Source organism: Triticum urartu, chromosome 5 (genome assembly GCF_003073215.2).
Source record: "Triticum urartu cultivar G1812 chromosome 5, Tu2.1, whole genome shotgun sequence".
NCBI classification, from domain to species: Eukaryota; Viridiplantae; Streptophyta; class Magnoliopsida; order Poales; family Poaceae; genus Triticum; species Triticum urartu.
This window is the reverse complement of record NC_053026.1, coordinates 509,273,464-509,297,616: the sequence shown is the minus strand read 5'-3', so window position 1 is coordinate 509,297,616 and position 24,153 is coordinate 509,273,464. Positions and strand designations below refer to the sequence as shown.

General features: G+C 44.4%; 1 protein-coding gene across 1 annotated transcript; it reads right to left on the bottom strand.

Annotated features, from left to right (window-relative positions):
- Positions 1-303: 303 nt before the first annotated feature.
- LOC125507252 (protein MEI2-like 6) lies at positions 304-23,535 on the bottom strand. The gene is made up of 7 exons (XM_048671894.1): positions 23,360-23,535; positions 3,248-3,292; positions 2,406-3,152; positions 2,187-2,318; positions 1,324-1,465; positions 1,055-1,238; positions 304-690 (listed from the first exon to the last, which is right to left on the bottom strand). The coding sequence occupies exons 1-7, from the start codon at positions 23,533-23,535 to the stop codon at positions 641-643; spliced, it is 1,476 nt and encodes a 491-aa protein (XP_048527851.1). The 3' UTR covers positions 304-640.
- Positions 23,536-24,153: the final 618 nt, after the last annotated feature.

Here is a 24,153-nt window from a genome sequence, read left to right as displayed (position 1 = left end):
TAAAAATGCATTTCTGTACAAGAATATGGAAAAAAATCCAGATATGTTTTCTCCGATATATCACCCAAAACCTGACGATAACCTTACCTTGCTCCAGAGATAACCGAGGGCAGCGATGCATACATGACCAGGCGTTATGTTATTAATCTAGATAAAATTATTTCAAATATCACCCATTGTTGCAACAATCAAAGGGCAGACTTGCGGGCGGAAAAACAGCACATTGGTGCTCAGGGAGCCAAAAATCTCCCCCAATATTAACCTCTTCGTTCAGCGCCATCAACATCACACATTGCAACGGGATGCCAAATCTTTAACCACATACACGGGCGGATAACATACGAACAGATGCAGACACCAATCTAACAAAGTTCTGGGCAGATGAGTACAGTTAGTGACAACTCAAAGGAAATCGGATGGCAGAACCACCAAGCATAGCTGCTACCTAGGGAAGGCAAATGAAACCAACATCTCCAAGCTAGGATACAGATACTAGAAGATACTCATGCACCCACAAAAGAACCATCTAAACTTGATCACAACATCTCGGGTAACCAAGCACACTAAGCACCTACCCTAAGGTGAGTAGGCCTCCATCCTCGCGACGAAGCAAAGACATCACTAGCCAGTAGCCACCAGCTCAAACAGTTTTGTTCCCCACTGCAGCAGGTTTCGATTTGCCTCCTCTTTCTGCAAGAGGACCAAAAATGTATCCAACAGCCAGTTAGTTATAGCTTAATCAGAGAGAAAGGATCAGTCAATAATAGAACATCAGAGAGAAAGGATCAGCCAGTTAGTTTTTAATGCTAAGAAACTACTCCTAGTAACTAAGAGTACATTTCGCTAGCATAATACAACATCATAGTAGTAGGCTTCTAGAATAAAATTTAGGTTGGGCTGCCAGAATAAGCTGGGTAGGGGGCAGCTTATTTTGGCAGCTACCCGTAAGCCCCAAAAGAACTGGCCCTAAACCTCAATACAATTCAGGTCACGACTGCTTACTAGCCATACAAAGTTCAGAAAAAGTTCAGATTATAACTTTGAGGACACATACGTGCAGCATGCGGCATGGGGCGGGCGGATTGATCAGTGGGGCGGTGGACCAGCGTGCGGCCAATCACACGCTCCACCGTCGGCCGGAGGCCATCCCGTGGCGGGCCGAAGCGCACCGGCAGGAATTCCTTGTTACCGCAGGGGAACTTGGAGCAGGAGAAGTGCGCTGACAAAGCATCCACCCCCTGCGAGCAGGCAAACATTTCTTCGAGTTACGGCGTTGGCCGGAGGCGAAGATGTGGAGTTGGCCGGCGATGTGTGTGCGCGTACCTGGATGTCCGCATGCACGACCTCACACACCTTCCGAGAGCCTGCCAGGGCCCAGCGGTGCCCGTGGAGAAACGCGTGGAGCCGCCGTGCAGCGATCGCCGTTGTCATGTTGACGAACGCATAGCCTTTGTTGTACTTCGTCCTGTGCAAAGACGGACACAACAAACAAGCTTTGGATTAGACAAAACAGAAGCCTATAAAACAGTTGCCTGATCATTTTAAATCAGTTGATTTTTCAAGACATTGGATTGAAATGCAATGGCTACTGCTTCGTCTTACTCTTCCCCACCCGATCTTCTTTCCGCCCCGCCCCGACCTCTCCTCTGGCGGCATTGCGTTGTCCCTGCCACCTGTGAGGTCCTGGCTCACCGGCGAAGCCGCCGCGTCTTGTCTCGAGCTCGACGGCTATCTAATCGGAGCAGGACTGTAACTGAAATTGTCCCCCACCCACACCTGTGAATTCTCATCCTCGGCTGAGTTGGAGACACTGCGGCCGGCCACGTCACTGATATCTTGGCCTTTGAGCGCTGCTGTCACTCTGTCTCTATTCTTCCGAAGAATCGACTAACCTGAAGTTCGTTTTCAGTCCTGAGGCCTCAGACCGCTGCTCTCTCTCTCTCTCTCTCTCTCTCTCTCTCTCTCTCGCTCTCTCTCTCTCTCTCTCTCTCTCTCCTATCCTGAAGAATGGACTAACCTGAATTTCGTTTTCAGTCAACTAAGGCATCAGAGCGCTGCTCTCTCTCTCTCTCTCTCTCTCTCTCTCTCTCTCTCTCTCTCTCCACTCTCCTGAAGAATCGACTAGACTAATTCGTTTTCAGGCAATTGAGAATTAGCAAATTCAGAAATGCAAATGCTAGTACTACCTGAAGTCTATTGGGATGTAGAGGAAGTCATACTCCGACCTCACGAACTTGCCACCGCCAACGACACGCCATTCAGGATTATCGTTCTCCTGGACGCAATGCTGGTCCAGAATCGCCATGAACCTCCGCTTCCTGCGCCGCATACCAAGAATTCACAGAGTACTTCAGCAAAAAGAAGAGGGGGAAATGGCTGGCAGCAGAGAAGAGCAGCATGCTTACACGAATCCGTTGGGGATATTGCAGATCATCAGAGAAGTCTTCTCGCTGCTTGGGTCGAAGGCCCGTTTTCCTCCGACCACAAGAGGCGGAGGCGGAGACAGCGGCGAGGCGGGCGTCGGCCTCCTCCAGGGCGTGAGGACAGAGCGAGGGGAGAGGTTGTCCTCCGACTCCACCTCCCGGGACTCGTCGATCTCCGTGATGGCGCAGCGCGGCGGCGCTGGCGGCGAGGGCGCGTGCGCCCACGGAAAGGGCGGGAACGCGGGGGGCCCCGCGGCTTTGGCGCAGCAGCAGACGGGGGCGAGGCCGCCGACGGGCAACCCGAAGGCCGGCGGCAGCTCGGGGGGCGGGAGGAGGCAGCTGACCGGCAGGGCGAACGGATCCTTGGTGGAGTAGAGCTGGCCGAGGGCGCAGGCCACGGATGCGTCGTCGTACGGGTGCGCGGCGGGGGGCAGGCCCAGGCACGAGGTGTAGGCGGCGGCCATGGCTAACTCCATTTTTCTTTTGTTTGTGCTGGGGAAAAGTAGGAGGAAGGAAGACCGGGCAGGACCGACCCGAGGAGGACTTGGGGAAGCACCACCTGGCCGGCTTGGCCCCTGTATCACGCAGCAGGTGGCACCGCAGGAACGGCAGCACACGCCACCGGCGCCACCGCGGGGGGAAAATTTCAAGTGATACCCAAAACTTAGGAGATATAGACTTCTCGGCCGTTGGATTCCAGATCTGACGGCGTCTAAAGAGCTATTGTATCTGCACGTAATTTTAAGACTTCTGGTTGGCGTTTTTGCAAAATGTTCAAGAGCTTGCGGTAGCCATCAGTGGTATCACTTAAACCTTGGTATCACCTGATACCACCACCGAGGTACTTTGAGCTTTCATTGCAAATGTACCTATCAAATTCCCTCAATATAAAACGTGTTTACGGCTTAGATTAGAAATGTCTTATATTATGGGACGACGGTGGTAGGTTTGATCTGCAACTGTTTTCTCAGTCAAGGTTGACATTTGGGTTCGTATATATTTTTTGCATTTGAACTTATTAAATCCGTTCATGGTTTTAGTATATTTTGTTTGTGACACAAAAGTGTGTTCCTTCCTTTGTTTAATTGGAGATTGAGAAAGAATCCCGGCTCATCCGTCATTGATAACTTGTGCCTCTCGATGATTAACTTTTCATATTCTCACCAAAACGATGGTTAGTGGAACCAAAGATGATATAATAAACATAAACTTGGCATCCAAATAATTTACCATAAACTCACTTAGTGAATAGAGTTTTTTTACAAGATGGTTGTAAGTGATCTCGTACAGTATAACTGGTGCAACAAATCTAAATTGCAAATACCATGCCTTGAGTCTAGATGGTGGGAAGGCTTCAGTCCTTTTCCACCACCAGGTTAAGCCTTATCCTGCTTCAAAAGAAACTTTGTTGATCATTTTAAGCTCTAAGAAGTTGCTTAAGACCATATAGAGCTTTCTGAGGTTTATAGACATTATTAGTTTTTTATGATGGATAATTCTGAGAGATTGTTTAACAAAAACTTCATTCTCAATCTTGTCATTTAAGAATGCACTTTTAAAATCGATTTGGCAAAGTGCGATATTGTGATGATTAGCATATGGGAAAAAGACAAACCACTCATTTCACTATTCATGGAAGGGTGATTCACCATTCCTCTTGACGGCATCGGAGATGGTGTCGGTCAATGTGTTGGTCTCTCCCTCCTCCGCACCACACTCGCAACCATCTCCCCTCTCCTCACTGTTGCTTGTTGTTGTGAAGCGTTGTGGTCTGGCAGGTTGGAGATCACCTTGGTGGGGAGTGCAAAGCGTGTGCGAAGCTAGGATCGGCCAAGCGGTGAGGTCATGAGGTGCATAATGTGTCTATTGTGCTAGTGTCGCCAGTCTCACTCCACTTCTCTTCCTTCGCTACTGGTGTCTGCAGCTTACGGGTGAGCAGAAACATGCTAGAGGAGGCGGACTATGAGAATGGGATCTCCGACGTGTCATCGAGCCGTTCATGAAAGGAGTACTCCTCGTTGGAAAGCCAGCGTGGGCGCGCGACTCCAGTAGTGTTACCAATAATGATGAAGCGGAGGTGAAGGATAGGTCGGCCTCAGGCTCGATAGCCATGGAGCAGTCAAGAGGTGTCGACGATCGCTGCCCATGAGGCGTCCGGGGACGGGGCATATCTTGTCGATGCCGCTTCGGTACCATATCTTGGTACAACAGACCCGTTGTCCCAGTGTGTGACAAAAGAGGTGTCGGTGTCCACAGAGGTGGCAACGAGCACAACAACATTGATGGTGACCATGCAGGTAGTCGTGGCGATGGCTGCCTCCACTTGCCATCGTGACAGGGGTGGCGACCCTCGATGACCGCAACAAGGAGCTCAAGAGGCATTGTGGCGCATCTACAAGTTCATCCACTTGTTTTTAGGCATGGCAACGATGGTCCCATGTGGTGCACACTACCGTCACAAAGGGTATTTTCATCCAGTGCGAGGGCAGTGACCATCACACCAGGAGGTTCGAGGCACCAGTGGCAGAGTCTGACGCTGGTGATCAAGGGGTGCATTGGTAGTTCCATGTTGTCTTCTAGTATTGGGGCAACTGATTCGACAGTACAGTGGGTGATGTAGTGTACCTCACACTAGTTTGGAATGGCGACGACCACTTCTGCACTGAGACATGGGCGTCCAGTGACGGCCGTGGCAGTGGTCTTGAAGTTGTCGCACCAATCTACTAGTGCATTTTGGTCCTAGCCTAGAGTACTGCCGAAGGTGACTATCAAAGGATTTGTCATCAAGATGCCGATTGGAACACGTTTTCATGTCTTGGAGTGGAAACTCTTGTTCTAGCCTTTATTGGTTGGGCTCGATAGCAAAGGACTTTGTGTCATTACCTTATTGAATGTGTTGTCTAGTTGTTGTTGTGACGGTCTTGATTTGACTGGTCTCAGCCACCAGGATAAAAATCCTTCTCCATAGCATCTCTAGTCGGACGCAGCGATGATGGCACAAGGACATTTGTATCTTCTTGTAGGCGTTGGTGTAGGAGAAGTCGACTTAGTCGTAAGATATCGTTATGATTTGTTTGTCGTTGCCTTTGTTTAATAATTGTTAAGAATGGTTGTGTGCTTGACATTGATGCAGAGGACAGGGGCTTTGACCTCCTTTCCAGAAAATGTAAGTAATATGCGAATGGCCTCAAGTCTAGCAACCAGAGCATATGTTTCACCATCGTCAATACCTTTCACTTGAGTATACCCCCTTGGTCTAGTAATCGTGCTTTGTTGTGGACGACTAGATCATTCTCATTTGCTTGCTCAGAAAGACCCATCTTGTTCCTATGATCCTTTAAGTATCATCGGGCTTCTCAAATAATGTGCATACTTTGTTAATTTCAAAGTTATGGAGCTCCTTGTGCATAGCATTGATCCAATCCATATCCTTGAGTGCTTCTTCAACCTTAAGAGGTTCAACACTAAAAACAAAATAGTAATGCTCATAAAAGTTAGCTTATTGAGTTTTTGGATGTGTTTGGTTCAGCTTCAACTACCAACTTCTCGGTCTAAAAGCTATAAGTTGAGCGGTCTAAAATATATAAGTTGAACCAAAGGGAGTCTCCAGCAAACCAACTTCTTAAGATTTTGCAGCTTCTCATGCAAATTTCGCTGACGACATACCCCAATTTTTCTTGCTTTTCTTCAACCAACCATTTTCCTATGCCCCTTAGAAGTTGGGAGTTATTTGCCCACCTTTACCACTGGCAAGTGAAAAACATTTCATTCTTTTGCTTGATTATGCGTGAGGTGAGCGACCGAACAACACTCCTGACACCTGTAAAAGACTAGGCTATTGAAATATGTCCTAGAGGCAATAATAAATTTTATTATTTATTTTAATGTTTGTAATTGATGTTTATTTTTCTATGTAGTAATTTCAATGGTTCTCAAGTCTGCAATGTAAATGACATTTAGAGAAAAACCCATGCGCATGTGTGGAATAATAAACACCAATTAGATTCCTAGTCTCGCCTCTAAGACTAACTCATGTGTTACATGATGATCATGTTTTCCTAATCATGAGCATAGTTATAGTAACAAGGATGTCAGTGACAATGTGAAGACATTGTTGGAAGAACAATTATGTTGAACAGACACAACTGACTGATATACTACGAGATCATATCGTTGTTAGTTATTAATATTGTCACACATATGTTAACGTATGCATAATTTCTTAGGCCATGCCAGTATCAAGTACCTTCATACCTGATGGTGTGCTTTGGGGTTCATTAAACATTACCCGTAATAGGGTGATCATAAAAAAACTTTCAGGTGCATGAGAAATGTATGACAAGGGAATAGATAGCTCAAGACTGGGATTTGGTCCTCTGACGATGGAGAGATATTCTTAGTGTTGGGAATCGTTGCATGGAAAACAAAAAAATTCTACGCACACGCAATGATCTATCCATGGAGATGCATAGCAACGGGAGGAGAGTGTGTCTACGTACCCTCGTAGATCGTAAGCGAAAGCGTTTCACAACGTGGTTGATGTAGTCGAACTTCTTCGCGCTTCAACCGATCAAGTACCAAACGCACGACACCTCTGCGTTCTGCACACGTTCTGCTCGGTGACGTCCCTCTCCTTCTTGATCTAGCAAGACATCAAGGTAGTAGATGATTTCTGTCAGCACAAGGGCGTGGTGACGGTGATGGTGAAGTTATCTCCGCAGGGCTTCGCCTAAGCACTATGAAAATATGACCGGGGGTGTAAACAGTGGAGGGGGTGCCACACATGGCTAAACCATTGTCTCGTGTGTGCTATATATATATATATGTGGGGGGGGGAGGGAGAGGGGAGGTTGTCAGGAGGCGCCCCAAGTAGGCCGAATCCTAATTGGGGTCCTCCCAAGGGGCTGATACATCTCCAATGCATCTATAATTTTTGATTGTTCCATGCTGTTATATTATCTGTTTTGGATGTTTTATATGCATTAATAGGCTATTTTATATTATTTTGGGACTAATTTATTAACCTAGAGACCAGTGCTAGTTTCTGTTTTTTCCTTATTTTTGAGTTTCGCAGAAAAGAAATACCAAACGGAGTCCAAACGGAATGAAACCTTCGCGATGATTTTTCTTGGACCAGAAGACACACCAGAGACTTGGAGATCAAGTCGGGAGAGACACGAGGCGTCCACAAGGACGGAGGGCGCGCCCCCACCCTTGTGGGCCCCTCGTGACTCCTCTGACCTAATTCCTACGCCTATATGTTCACATATATTCCAAACCCACCAGAGGGAGCCACGAAAACACTTTTCCACCGCCGCAACCTTCTGTACCCGTGAGATCCCATCTAGGGACCTTTTCCGGCACCCTGCCGGAGGGGGATTCGATCACGGAGGGCTTCTACATCAACTCTATTGCCCTTCTGATGAAGCGTGAGTAGTTTACCACAGACCTACGGGTCCATAGCTAGTAGCTAGATGGATTCTTCTCTCTCTTTGATTCTCAATACCATGTTCTCCTCGATGTTCTTGGAGATCTATCCGATGTAATACCTTTTTGGGGTGTGTTTGCCGAGATCCGATAAATTGTGGATTTATGATCAGCTTATCTATGAATATTATTTGAATATTCTCTGAATTATTTTATGCATGATTTGATATCTTTGTAATTCTGTTCGAACTATCTGTTTGGTTTGGCCAACTAGATTGGTTTTTCTTGCAATGGGAGAAGTGCTTAGCTTTGGGTTCAATCTTGCGGTGTCCTTTCCGAGTGACAGTAGGGGTAGCAAGGCACATATTGTATTGTTGCCATCGAGAATAAAATATGGGGTTTTCATCATATTGCTTGAGTAAATTCCTCTACATCATGTCATCTTACTTAATGCATTACTCTGTTCTTCATGAACTTAATACTCTAGATGCAAGCAGGAGTCAGTCGATGTGTGGAGTAATAGTAGTAGATGCAGAATCGTTTTGGTCTACTTGACACGGACGTGATGCCTATATTTCATAATCATTGCCTTAGATATCATCATAACTTCGTGCTTTTCTATCAATTGCTCGTCAGTAATTTGTTCACCCACCGTATTATTTGCTATCTTGAGAGAAGCCTCTAGTGAAACCTATGGCCCCGGGGTCTATTTTCCATCATATAAGTTTCCATTTTCCATCATCTAAGTTTCCGATCTACAATATTAGTTTCTGATCTACTATTTTTGCAATATTTTACTTTCTGATCTATAAACCAAAAATACCAAAAATATTTACTTTACCATTTATTTATCTCTATCACTCACTTTTGCAAGTAACCATGAAGGGATTGACAACCCCTTTATCGCGTTGGGTGCAAGTTGTTTGATTGTTTGTGTAGGTATTAGGTGATTTCTGCGTTGTCTCCTACTGGATTGATACCTTGGTTCTCAAACTGAGGGAAATACTTATCTCTACTTTGCTGCATCACCCCTTCCTCTGCTAGGGAAAAACCAAGGCAAGCTCGAGAAGTAGCAGTAGCGCGCCCCTACCTTATTTGTCGGAGGGGGGAGGAAAGAGGGGGAGGGGGAAAGGAAGGGGGAATCCTATTCCCTTTCTTTCCTTTCCTCCTTCCCCTTTCCTTCTCCACCTTGTCCGGCCCATATGGGGCGCGCACCAGCCCCTTGTGGCTAGTGTGTTTCCCCTCTTGACCCATAAGGCCCATACCTTTTGCCGCGGTGTCCGGAACAACTTCCGGTGACCCGATAAGTACCCGGTACCCCCCGAAACACTTCCAGTGTCTGAATACTATCGTCCTATATATCAATCTTTAACTCTATACCATTTTGAGACTCCTCGTCATGTCCGTGATCTCATCCGGGACTCCGAAGAACATTCGGTCACCAATTCACATAACTCATATAATACTATATCGTCATCGAACGTTAAGCGTGCGGACCCTACAGGTTCGAGAACTATGTAGACATGACCGAGACACCTCTCTGTTCAATAACCAATAGCGGAACCTGGATGCCCATATTGGATCCTACATATTCTATGAATATCTTTATCGGTCTAATTGTTGTGACAACATACATAATTCCCTTTGTCCATTGGTATGTTACTTGCCCGAGATTCGATCGTCGATATCTTCATACCTAGCTCAATCTCGTTACTGGCAAGTCTCTTTACTCGTTCCGTAATACATCACCTCATGACTAACTCCTTAGTCATTTTCTTGCAAGCTTATGATGTGTATTACCGAGAGGGCCCAGAGACACCTCTCCGATACTCGGAGTGACAGATCCTAATCTCGATCTATGTCAACTCAACAAACACCTTCAGAGATACCTATAGAGCATCTTTATAACCACCCAGTTACATTGTGACGTTTGATAGCACACAAGGCATTCCTCCGGTATCCTGGAGTTGCATAATCTCATAGTCGAAGGAATATGTATTTGACATGAAGAAAGCAATAGCAATAAAACTGAACGATCATAATGCTAAGCTAACGGATGGGTCTTGTCCATCACATCATTCTCCTAATGATGTGATCCCGTTATCAAATGAGAACTCATGTCCATGGTTAGGAAACCTTAACCATCTTTGATCAACGAGCTAGTTTAGTAGAGGCTTACTAGGGACACTGTGTTTATTTATGTATTCACACATGTATTAAGGTTTCCGATCAATACAATTCTAGCATGAATAATAAACCTTTATCATGAATAAGGAAATATAAAATAACAACTTTATTATTGCCTCTAGGGCATATTTCCTTTAGTATCGCACTTGCACTAGAGTCAATTATCTAGTTTACATCACCATGTGATTTAACACCCATAGTTCACATCACCATGTGACCAACACCCAGAGAGTTTACTAGAGTCAATAATCTAGTTCACATCGCCATGTTATTAACACCCAAAGAGTACTAAGGTGTGATCATGTTTTGCTTGTGAGAGAGGTTTAGTCAACGGGTCTATCACATTCAGATCTGTATGTATTTTGCAAATTTCTATGTCTACAATGCTTTGCAGGGAGCTACTCTAGCTAATTGCTCCCACTTTCAATATGTATCCAGATCAAGACTCAGAGTCATCCGGATCGGTGTCAAAGCTTGCATCGACGTAACTCTTTACGACGTACTCTTTATCACTTCCATAACCAAGAAACATTTCCTTAGTCCTCTTTAGGTACCTAAGGATAATTTTGACCGCTGTCTAGTGATCTACTCCTGGATCACTATTGTACCCCATAACGCCCCTGATTCAATCGTACACTAATCATACACGCAAATGTGTATGATCAAGATCAGGGACTCACGGGAAGATATCACAACACAACTCTAGACACAAATTAAAATAATACAAGCTTTATAGTACAAGCCAGGGGCCTCGAGGACTCGAATACATCAGCTCGAATACACAAGAGTCAGCAGAAGCAACAATATCTGAGTATAGACATAAGTTAAACAAGGATGCCTTAAGAAAGCTAGCACGAAAGCAACATCGATCGAACAGGCAAGGCCTCCTGCCTGGGACCTCCTAAGTACTCCTGGTCTTCGGTGGCCTCCACGTAGTAGTTGGCTCCATCGGGTAGTAGTAGTAGTCGACTGGGTGGCATCTGGCTCTTGGGATCCACCATCTGGTTGCAACAACCGGAAAGAAGAAAGAAGGGGGAAAAGAGGGTAGCAAAGCAACCGTGAGTACTCATCCAAAGTACTCACAAGCGAGGATCTACACTACATATGCATCGGTATCAATGAAATGGGCTGTATCTGTGGACTAAACTGTAGAATGCCAAAATAGAGGGAGAGCCTAGTCCCATCGAAGACTAGCATCTTCAGCGGTCTTGCAGCATTAGATGAGTGCAGACTAGCATAAAGTAAAGTAGTAGTAGTTTTATCAACCTTGCCCAGAGATTCTTCCTCGAATCCCTACGAGAAAGCAATCCCAAAGCCATACTATCCAGTTATCACTTCAAGTATCCAGTTCTAGTTGTATAGATCGGGATACACCTCCAAGTCATGATTTGAATGGAACTAACCCACACTGACGCTGTTTTCAGCTGAATTGCCATGGTGTTATTTTTGTGCAGATATAAAAGTTCTCGGAATGACCTGAAAATCAACGGAGATTATTTTTGGAATATATAAAAAATACTGGCAAAAGAATCAAGGCCAGGGGGCCCACACCCTGTCCACGAGGGTGGGGGGCACGCCTACCCCCTGAGCGTGCCCCCTGCCTCGTGGGCCCCCTGGTGCACCACCGACCTCAACTCCAACTCTATATATTCACGTTCGGGGAGAAAAAATCAGAGAGAAGGATTCATCACGTTTTACGATATGGAGCCGCCGCCAAGCCCCGATCTCTCTCGAGAGGGTTGATCTGGAGTCCATTTGGGGCTCCGGAGAGGGGAATCCGTGGCCATCATCATCATCAACCTTCCTCCATCACCAATTTCCTGATGCTCACCGCCGTGCGTGAGTAATTTCATCGTAGGCTTGCTGGACGGTGATGGGTTGGATGATATTTATCATGTAATCGAGTCAGTTTTGTTAGGGTTTGATCCCTAGTATCGATTATGTTCTGAGATTGATGTTGCTATGACTTTGCTATGCTTAATGCTTGTCACTAGGGCCCAAGTGCCATGATTTCAGATCTGAACCTATTATGTTTTCATGAATATATGTGAGTTCTTGATCCTATCTTGAAAGTCTATAGTCACCTATTATGTGTTATGATCCGTTAACCCCGAAGTGACAATATTCAGGATACTTACCGGTGATGACCGTAGTTTGAGGAGTTCATGTATTCACTAAGTGTTAATGCTTTGGTCCAGTACTCTACTAAAAGGAGGCCTTAATATCCCTTAGTTTGCAATAGGACCCCGCTGCCATGGGAGGGTAGGACAAAAGATGTCATGCAAGTTCTTTTCCATAAGCATGTATGACTATATTCGGAATACATGCCTACATTACATTGATGAAATGGAGCTAGTTCTGTGTCACCCTATGTTATAACTGTTGCATGAGGAATCGCATCCGACATAATCATCCATCACTGATCCATTGCCTATGAGTTTTTCACATATTGATCTTTGCTTAGTTACTTTTCCATTGCTACTGTTACAATCACTACAAACCCAATAATGTTACTTTTTCCACCGTTACTGTTACTTCCATATTACTTTGCTACTAAATATTTTGCTGCAGATATTAAGTCTTTCAGGTGCGGTTGAATTGACAACTCAAATGTTAATACCTGAGAATATTCTTTGGCTCCCCTTGTGTCGAATCAATAAATTTGGGTTGAATACTCTACCCTCGAAAACTGTTGCGATCCCCTATACTTGTGGGTTATCAAGACTATTTTCTGGCGCCGTTGCCGGGGAGCATAGCTGTATTCTTTTAGTCACTTGGGATTTATATGTGTTGATCACTATGAGGAACTTGAAAGATGAAAGAACCAAGATTTTTCCCTCAACTACGAGGGGAGGTAAGGAACTGCCATCTAGCTCTGCACTTGACTCACCTTCTGTTTTGAGTAAACTTGCGACACCTGCACTTGCTATTCATTCTAATATGTCACATGTTATTGATGATGCCACTTCTGCGTTGCATGATATTTATGATGAAACAACTTCTATGCTTGATAATACTGTGCCACTAGGTGAATTTCTTGATGAACAACTTGCTAGGGCTAGAGAGAATGAAATTATTGAAACTGATAATATTGATGAAAGTGATGATGAAGATTCTCCCCCTAGATATGAATTGCCTGTTGTGCCCGAGGGTTATGTTATGGATGAAGAAACTGCTAAAGACTTTTTAGCTTTCAATGATAGATATGATCTTAAGAAACTATTAGCTAAGCTAAAAGAAAAGTCTTTAAATGCTAGAATGAAATATGACCCTGCTTTTGCTACTTCACCTATCTGTATTTCCGATAAGGATTATGATTTCTCTGTTGATCCTGAGTTAATTACTTTGGTTGAATCTGATCCTTTTTATGGCTATGAATCTAAAACTGTTGTGGCACATCTTACTAAATTAAATGATATAGCCACCCTATTCACTAATGATGAGAAAACTCGCTATTACTTTATCCTTAAGTTATTTCCGTTCTAATTAAAGGGTGATGCTAAAACATGGTTTAATTCTCTTGATCATGGTTGTGTGCGTAGTCCCCAGGATATGATTTATTACTTCTCTGCTAAATATTTTCCCGCTCATAAGAAACAAGCTGCCTTAAGGGAAATATATAACTTTGTGCAAATTGAAGAAGAGAGTCTCCCACAAGCTTGGGGGAGGCTTCTCCAATTACTTAATGCTTTGCTTGATCATCCTCTCAAGAAAAATGAAATACTTGATATCTTTTATAATGGACTAACCGATGCTTTCAGAGACCACCTGGATAGTTGTGCTGGTTGTGTTTTCAGGGAAAGAACAGTTGATCAAGCTGAATTGCTATTGAATAATATGTTGAGTAATGAAAATTATTGGACACTTCCTGAACCAACTCCTAAGCCAACTCTGAAGAAAAGGGGTATTCTATTTCTCAGTCCTAAAGATATGCAAGAGGCAAAGAAATCTATGAAAGAAAAAGGTATTAAAGCTGAAGATGTTAAGAATTTACCACTTATTGAAGAAATACATGGTCTTGATAACCCGACACAGGTAGTAAAGGTAAATTCTCTCTAGAGATTTGATGAAGGTGACATTCCTCGTTATAAGCCTGGTAGCCAATTCTTAGATGAGTCTGATAATTTTATTGTTAAATAAGAAAACTTCAATGCTTATGTTGCGAGACAATTGAAACGTAATGCTTATATGATTGAACACTTGAGTGATTATATGTCTGGAGTTAAAGGTGAACTTAAGCTTATTAGTAAACATGCTTCTATGGTTACCACTCAAGTAGAACAAGTACTTAAAGCTTAGAATGATTTGCTCAATGAATTAAATAATAAGAAAAATGATAATGTTGTTAGAGTTATGACTAGAGGGGGTAAAATGACTCAGGAACCTTTGTATCCTGAGGGCCACCCTAAGAGAATTGAGCAAGATTCTCATAGAACTAATGTTGATGCACCTAGTCCTTCTAAAAGGAAGAAAAATAAAAATGATAGGACTTTGCATGCTTCTAGTGAACCTGTTGTTGACACACCTGAGAATCCCAATGATATTTCTATTTTTGATGCTGGAACTCAATCTGGTAATGAACACGAACCTAGCGATAATGTTAATGATGATGTTCATGTTGATGCTCAACCTAGCAGTGACAATGATGTAGAGATTGAACTTGTTGTTGATCTTGATAACCCACAATCAAAGAATCAACGTTATGATAAGAGAGACTTCGTTGCTAGGAAGCACGGTAATGAAAGAGAACCATGGGTTCAAAACCCCATGCCTTTTCCTCCTAAACCATCCAAGAAAAAGGATGATGAGGATTTTGAGCGCTTTGCTGAAATGATTAGACCTATATTTTGCGTATGCGTTTGACTGGTATGCTTAAAATGAATCCTTATGCTAAGTATATGAAGGATATTGTTACTAATAAGAGAAAGATACTGGAAGCTAAAATTTCCACCATGCTTGCTAATTACACTTTTAAAGGTGGAATACCAAAGAAACTAGGAGATCCAGGACTACCAACTATACCATGCTCCATTAAGAGAAACTATGTTAAAACTGCTTTATGTGATCCAGAGCCGGTGTTAGTGTTATGCCTCTCTTTATATCATAGACTTGATTTTAATAAGTTGACACCTACTGAAATATCTTTGCAAATGGCTGATAAATCAACCGCTATACCTGTCGGTATTTGTGAGGATGTGCTTGTTGTGGTTGCAAACGTTACTATTTTAACGGACTTTGTTATTCTTGATATTCCCGAGGACGATAGTATGTCTATTATACTGCAGGGGCTGTTATTGATTGCTACAAAGGCAATGTCACTTTTCATGTTAATGGTAATGAGCATACGGTACACTTTCCGAGGAAACAACCTCGAGTCCATAGTATCAATTCTATTGGAAATTTTTCAATGATTATTATTGGAGGTTTTGAATTTCCTCTTCCTACTATCAAGAAGAAATATGATATTCTTATTATTGGGGACATGCATATCCCCGTTGAGGTAACCTAGTGTTATTCGAAAATTCTCCGGTTTCATGTTATTCGAAAAGAATTTGTTAACAAGACTTGATCAACCTTGTTAGTGGATTCCTTTTGATGAGCATGAGATGGATGAAGTTAGAAAGCACAACTCTCTATACCCTCCTTTTACTTTCTGTTATTTAGATTTAATAAAGCAAAAATAGTATTTTTTGTCTATTTTCTGAATTATCCTTGCAATAAAAAATACCCCGAAAATAAAAGTTCTCCAAATGTCCCGAAAATGAAATATGATTTTTTGTAGAATATTTAAGAATTATTGGCACTGAGAACACACCAGAGGGGGCAACCGCCTAGCCACGAGGGTGCAGGGTGCGCCCTACCACCCTGGGCGCGCCCCCTGCCTCGTGGGCCCCTCATGCCCCCTCCACTTATTCTTGCACCCACACACTTCGCCTTCCTCTAGAAAAAAATCATCCACCAGCTCAAACTCGAGTTCTAACTCATCTTGCTGCCATTTTCGATCTCCTCGCTCAAAGCTCCATTCACAAAACTGCTTTGGGGGATTATTCTTTGGTATGTGACTCCTCCAATTGTCCAATTAGTTTTTGTTCTAGTGCTTTATTTATTGCAAATTTTTCCTACTTAGGTGACCCTGTGCTTGAGCTTGCATGTCAAATTTATTTGGTCCCAAGTAGTTCTATTGCATGATATGGCCTCTAGGCACTTGTGGGAGTAGTTGCTATCAATCTTGTTGAGTTTGGTTCACTTTTATTTTAAGTTACTAAAAATTTCAGATTTTTTTAGAGGAAATGAGGAAGAGATTGTTGAGGGGCTCTTCGAGCCGAAGCTCGAAGGAAAACAAAGTGAAGAGAATAAGAAGCCCAAATATAATCTCCCTCGCACTGCGGAGGTTCGGCCGTGCGAATGGCCTTGTGATGAGTTCTTGAGAGCAGCCGGGATTTATGAAGACTTTTATTATTTGGCTGAGAATGCAGGCCTCACCGACTTCCTCCACGACCAGCTTGAACAGTATCTCCTACTCACTAATATTTTTGTGCAAATTTTTCATTTCCATGCTAGGAGGTCGCCACCTTCTGTGGATTTTTATTTGTATGATGAGTATAGGGAGATGTCACTTTATGACTTTTGTGCGGTTTGCAAGTTGCCCTTTGAGGGCAACATAGAGGAACCACATCGTAATGATGTGGAAGGTTTTATTGATATGATTGCTGTAGGGGAAACGAGGAAAGTTTCCGATTCAAGAATTACTAGCATACATTTTCCTGTTCTACGTTACTTTGCAATATTTGCTAGTAGATGCTTGATTGGTCGTGAGAATAGTGGAAACCTTAGTGCCCCTGATATTGTTATTTTGCGCCATGCCTTGTTTCGTGATGCTACTTTCAGTTTAGGCGCTATTGTTGCTAAACGGTTAAATCTGAACCGTACGAAGGGTCCCATCTTTGGAGGCATCTTTGCCTCACGCCTTGGTGCACACTTTAACATACCTATTAGGCATTATGAGAAATAAGAAAAGTTGTTGCCTCCTATTTTTCTAGATTATAAGAGTATGGTAGCACATGATTTTATTGTTAAAGATAAGAAGAAGATGCTTAAATATAGATTGATATTTGATAAAAATTATTGTGAGATTATTACCTTGCCTGTTCCCTCTTTGTTTGACATATTTTCAGGCACGTACCTCATATTGCCGGAGGCCGTTTATGCATACTGGAGCCTGACACCAGCTCCAGAGCATGAGCCGGAACCACCACATGACCCTTATTGACAGTCTGTTTACCAGTGGAATCCGGAGGAGAACGCCAACCAGTGGCACCCAGATGACACTCCTCCGCACACCGGAGAGGGTCACTTTGAACCATGGGCATAGACCAACTTAGGCCAAAGGCCTAAGCTTGGGGGAGTACGTATTTCTCACCGACATTACATTCATGTTCACACACTCATGCCAGTTGTCGATGCTCATACTTTTCCATTGTATCATCCATGATAGTTTATTTTCTGTTTTAAGCATTCTTCTTGTGTATTTGAAAAACCTTAAAAACCAAAAAAATTAGTTGTAGCTTTTATCTAGTTTACTTTCCATGCTTGTAGTAGTAATAATTAAAATCCCCAAAAGATTTCTCGTTCTTCTTTTGTTTGTTGGGAGCTTTCCAGTGTAAATAGTTTTATTTCTTTTCTTTTCTTTGGGGGTCGAGAGGAGAAGATCATGATGAAAATGTTGAGTGGCTCTCATATGCATTGTTGTTGATCTAACCAAGAGCCCATATTACCTTGTCTTCTCCCTTGTATTGAATGCTTGCAGATTCCAGCTTAGTCCAATGCACGTGCACTATTATTATTATCCACACCGTTTGGTCATGCAAGTGGAAGGCAATAATGACGATATATGATGAACTGATTGAGATGAAAAAAGATGGTATGAACTCGACCTATCTTGTTTTTGTAAATATGATTAGTTCATCGTTCCTGATTCAGCCTATTCTAATGAAACATGTTTGCAATGACAATTAGAGATTATAGTTGCTCATGCCATGCTTAATTAGCTAGGAGTTTATAATGGTTTACCTTGTGTGTCAACATGCTATTAAAATGGTTGTGATGTGGTATGATAGGGTGGTATCCTCCTTTGAACGATTCAAGTGGCTTGACTTGGCACATTTCACGCATGTAGTTGAAACAAAATCAACATAGCCTCCACGATATTTATGTTCATGGTGAATTATATCCTACTCATGCTTGCATTCAGTGTTGATTAATTTTAATGCATGTTCATGACTGTTGTCGCTCTTTAGCTGGTCGCTTCCCAGTCTCTTTCTAGCCTTCACCTGTACTAAGTGGGAATATTGCTTGTGCATCTAATTCCATAAACCCCAAAGTTATTCCATATGAGTCCATCATACCTTCCTATATGCGGTATCTACCTGCCATTCCAAGTAAATTTGTATGTGCCAATTTCTAAACCTTCAAATGAAATTATATTTTGTATGCTCGAATAGCTCATGTATCAACTAGGGCTATCTATATCTTCCATGCTAGCCGGGTTATTCTCAAGAGGAGTGGACTCCACTCCTCACTCATGAGAAAATGGCTGGTAACCGGGATGCCCAGTCCCATGCTCAAATCAAATAAAAAATGCAAACAAAACTCCCCCAGGATTGTTGTTAGTTGGATGCACCCGTTGTTTCGGACAAGCCATGGGTTGATGCTTGTTGGTGGTAGGGGGAGTATAAACTTTACCATTCTGCTTGGGAACCGCCTATAATTTGTGTAGCATGGAAGATATCGAGATCTCTCGGTTGTTATGTTGACAATGAAAGTATACCACTCAAAATATTATTCATCTCTATTTCAAAATCGAGCTCTGGCACCTCTACAAATCCCTGCTTCCCTCTACGAAGGGCCTATCTATTTACTTTTATGTTGAGTCATCATCCTCTTATTAAAAAGCACCAGTTGGAGAGCACCGCTGTCATTTGCATGCATTACTATTAGTTTACATTGAGTATGACTATGACTGGATCTCTTTTACCATGAATTACAATTTCCAGTCAGCCCTTGATCTTCAGAGGTGCTCTGCATTTATGTGTTGCGGTCTCAGAAAGGGCTAGCGAGATACCATCTTGTTATATCATATTATGATTGTTTTGAGAAAGTGTTGTCATCCGAGATTTATTATTATTGCTCACTAGTTGATTATGTCATTGATATGAGTAAACACGAGACCTAAATGTTATTTTGAATATGGTTAGTTCATAATCTTTGCTGAAAACTTGAATGTTGACTTTACATATTTACAACAACAAGGGAAAACAGAGTTTGTAAAAGTTTTTCTTTATCACTTTTAGTTTGTCAACTGAATTGCTTGAGGACAAGCAAATGTTTAAGCTTGGGGGAGTTGATACGTCTCCATCGTATCTACTTTTCCAAACACTTTTGCCCTTGTTTTGGATTCTAACTTGCTTGATTTGAATGGAACAAACCCGGACTGATGCTGTTTTTCAGCAGAATTGCCATGGTGTTGTGCAGAAATAAAAGTTCACGGAATGACTTGAAACTCAACAGAGAATATTTTTGGAATATATAAAAAATATTGGCAAAAGAATCAAGGCCAGGGGGCCCACACCCTGTCCACGAGGGCGGGGGGCGCGCCTACCCCCTGGGCACGCCCCCCTGCCTCGTGGCCCCACTGGTGCTCCACCGACCTAAACTCCAACTCTGTATATTCACATTTGGGGAGAAAAAAATCAGAAAGAATGATTCATTGTGTTTTACAATACAGAGCCACCGCCAAGCCCTAAGCTCTCTCGGGAGGGCTGATCTGGAGTCCGTTTGGGGCTCCGGATAGGGGAATCCGTCGCCATCGTCATCATCAACCTTCCCCCATCACCAATTTCATGATGCTCTCCGCTGTGCATGAGTAATTCCATCGTAAGCTTGCTGGACGGTGATGGGTTGGATGAGATTTATCATGTAATCGAGTTAGTTTTGTTAGGGTTTGAACCCTAGTATCCATTAGGTTCTGAGACTGATGTTGCTATGACTTTGCTATGCTTAATGCTTGTCACTAGGGCCCGAGTGCCATGATTTCAGATCTGAACCTATTATGTTTTCATGAATATATGTGAGTTCTTGATCCTATCTTGCAAGTCTATAGTCACCTATTATGTGTTATGATCCGTTAACCCCGAAGTGACAATAATCGGGATACTTACCAGTGATGACCGTAGTCTGATGAGTTCATGTATTCACTAAGTGTTAATGCTTTGGTCCGGTACTCTATTAAAAGGAGGCCTTAATATCCCTTAGTTTCCAATAGGACCCCGCTGCCACATGAGGGTAGGACAAAAGATGTCATGCAAGTTCTTTTCCATAAGCACGTATGACTATATTCGGAATACATGCCTACATTACATTGATGAACTGGAGCTAGTTCTGTGTCACCCTAAGTTAGAACTGTTGCATGAGGAATCGCATCCGACATAATTATCCACCACTGATCCATTGCCTACGAGCTTTTCACATATTGATCTTTGCTTAGTTACTTTTCCGTTGCTACTGTTACATACAAAACCAATACTGTTACTTTTGCCACCATTACCGTTACTTCCATATTACTTTGCTACTAAATACTTTGCTGCAGATATTAAGTCTTTCAGGTGCGGTTGAATTGACAACTCAACTGTTAATACTTGAGAATATTCTTTGGCTCCCCTTGTGTCGAATCAAAAAATTTGGGTTGAATACTCTACCCTCGAAAACTATTGCGATCCCCTATACTTGTGGGTTATCATGCACCAATTTACCCACCATGCTCGATTAACTCCGGCTGGACACACTTTGCTGGGTCATGCCAGGCCTCGGCCAATCGATACACCGCAACCCGACCTAGGCTTAATAGAGAGGTCAGCATGTCGGACTAAACCTATGCCCCCAGGGGTCATGGGCCATCGCCCTGGGAACTCCTGCACGTTGCGTACGCGGCCGGTGAGCAGACCTAGCTACCTCCTTCAAAAAGGCAGGTGCTTACCAATCCAACCTGGCTCGCGCCGCTCAGTCGCTAACGTCTATTAAGCTTTGTTTGATGCATACGACGCAGAACACCCATACTATGCCCACGTGATGGTTAGTGCTATCAGGCCAGAGGACCCTCAGATCAAATATCCAAATCGTAGTGGATTAGGAACGTGCGGTAACAAGCAGAGACTCACAAAAGATGTGACCCTGTCGCCCCGTCTCGAGGACTTGCTGCAAGGGCTAAGAATGCCCGGCCACGCCTCGTAGTTATCTCGCGGGCACCCTGTAGGTCAACCCGACTCCTCAGCACTCGCAATTAAGCTCGCGCGGGTACCCCTCAGGGCCGACCCGTCTTTAGTAACATGGTTCTGTGTAAAGTCATAGTAACCATAGTAACTGTGTGTCTAACACCAAGGGGAACCCTGAGGAATCACCCTCAGTGGATTCCACTCGATGTAATCATCAAGGTGAACGTAAGAGGAACCACCCTTGAGGTTCACACTTGAGGGGTTGCACGACAGAGTCATATTGGAAGTGGTTAAGGAGGAAATCACCCTTGATGACCATGATCGAATAGCTACACTACAGAGATCTCATCAGGAGTGATATATGAGGTTCCACCCTCGGCACTCGATGGTAACTCTGCAGAGTCGAGCAACAAAAGGGGCGTGATGTGATGAGAGGTGTCGGGCTCTGGTCGTCGATCACATTGATCGAGTCATCGATGATGAAGCAGGGGCAACAAGGACAAGGTGGGGGGTCACTGATGGATCACTAACCAACCTATACTAAGCAGTTGAGGATAAGCAGGTAAGGTAACTATAAGCAGGTTACAAAAGCAGGCTATGCATCAGAATAGGAGAAAACAATGATAGTAGCAAAATCTAATGCAAGCATGAGAGAATGGAATGGGTGATATCGGGATGATCAAAGGGGGGCTTGCCTGGAAGCTCCTCTGAAAGGGAAGAAGGGTCGTCGGTGATGTTGTTGATCACAGGGGCATCAGCAGCGGTCTTGGGGTCTACCAAAGAGAAGAGGGGGGGACGGTAAATACATAGCAAGCAAGTGCATAACATGACAACAGGCAGAGCTAGACATGTTCTAATGCGGCACTACACGATACCGGCAAAGGGGATAACATCCGGGTATGCTTTCCCGAAGTTTAGCATTTTTGGACAGCCGAACCGGAGGGGAATGGTTTGATGTTCGCTATGCTAGGGATGTGTGGCAGATGAACGGACCGCGTATTCGGTTTCGTTTCGTCATTTTGAGTAACTTTCATGTACAAAGTATTTTCATCCGAGTTACGGATTATTTACTACGATTTATCAATGATTTAAACATTTTATGGAATTGTCTAAATTAGCAGAAATGGAATTATGATGTCAGCATTACATCATTGTGACATCAGCAGTCAACAGGACGGCTGACCAGGTTAAATTGACCAGTGGGTCCCACATGTCATAGACAATGGACAAACAGAAGTTTAAACTAACTAAAATGAGGTTAATTAATAGCTGGGCCCCACATGTCAGTGGCAGATTAGATTACTAATTACTTTTAATTATAAAAACATTTATTTATCCTAATTAACAGAGGGGGCCCGCATGTTAGCGTCTGGGGTTGCCCAGTCAGCACCGTTCACTGGTCAAAGCAGTCAACGGGGTCAGCGGGGCCACTGGGGGCCACCAGTCAGTGGCTGCGGAGGTGTCCCCAGGGGCACCACGTCGGCAGGGCACCGGAGAGGGGCTCCGGCAACCATTTTCGCGGCGGAGTCCCCGGGTCTCGCCGGAAAACTGCCACGGGCCACCATTTGGCATGGGGCTGGCCGCGTTTGAATGTGCGGACAAAGCCGCATCCACCCATGGTGGTCTTGTAGGGAGGTGTGGCCGGAGCTGAGAGCTACAACGACGACGCGACAACACTTTCAGGTGCTCCACGGGGACGGCAAGGCGGAGCATGGTTCAGCGTGCGGGGCGGCTCTACGGGTAGATGGCACTCGCGTGAGTCCATTGCCGCAGTCAGCAGCAGGCAGGAGGCGATGAGCTCGCTGGAGACAAGCTCGCGGCGGCGGCCAGATCACTGCCCCGTCGAGGACGGCGCTAGAGGAGCGGGAGGAGTAGTGGGCGCGTGCAGTGGGTGTGGGTGGAGGTGCTGAGCACGACGTGGTGGTCAGCTGCGAGCTCCGCGAGCCGTGTCCACGACGGCGAGCACCACCGCGTTGATGAGCTCGGGCACGACGGGGGAAGCAGCTACGGCCGAGGTAGAGGCTGGGAAGAGAGGGGGAGGAGCGCGGGGCTCACCGGGCCCTGTAGTTGTGCATTCGCGGGCTCTGGGAGGGCTCGTGGTGGCCGGAGACGGTGACAGCATGCGGCGGTGCAGAGTTGGAAGAAGACGTCACAACGGGCTCTCCGGTGGCGCCCGACCCACTTGGGTGGTCGGGGATGACGAGGCAGACGACGACCATGCTCCCGGGCATGACAGTGAGGCCTGGGGCCGCGGTGGAGCACCAGCGCGGTGGCGGCGGCGCTCGGGTGAAAGGGGATCTGAAGAGGGGGAGAGAGGGTGAGGGTGAGACGGGGAGCAGGGTGGAGTGGGCAAGAGGGGAGGGAGCTCGAGGCGTCGGGGCTGCCCTTATTCCCTCAGGACGGCGCGGGCGAGGTGGTGCGGTGGGGACACGCGGGAGGAGCCCCGATCAGTTGAACAGGGGAGGAAGAGAGCGACCGGGGGGAGGTGGTCCGGCTTGCTGGGGTGGGCTAAATCCCAGTGGGCAGGGGGGCCTCTCTTTTCCTTTTTCTCCTTTCTTTGATTTCTGTTTTTTTAATAAACAGAGATGGGTAAGAAAATATTTGGGCATGCTATTTACTTAGAAAAATATGGGAAGTGCCCCTTTTATTTCCTGGTGATCTTAGACAGTGCCACAAATATGTTGGAGACCGGAAGAATTCATTTGGTAATTTTCATAGATAGGATAGCATTTAAAAATGCTGAATTGGTGCTGTTATAATTGCTAATGCCCATCTTTGCACAAAAGTGATGTTGTGTTCCTTAACAAATAATTGTTATGGAATTTTTGACAAATGATGAACATTTTTCC

Coding starts and splice junctions, on each gene's coding strand:
- LOC125507252 (XM_048671894.1), bottom strand. CDS start 23,535: ATGCCCGGGAGCATGGTCGTCGTCTGCCTCGTCATCCCCGACCACCCA. Junction 3,293..23,359: donor ATGCACAACTACAGGGCCCG/GTGAGCCCCGCG, acceptor GGAATTTGATAG/GTACATTTGCAATGAAAGCT. Junction 691..1,054: donor CCCCATGCCGCATGCTGCAC/GTATGTGTCCTC, acceptor GTCCTCTTGCAG/AAAGAGGAGGCAAATCGAAA.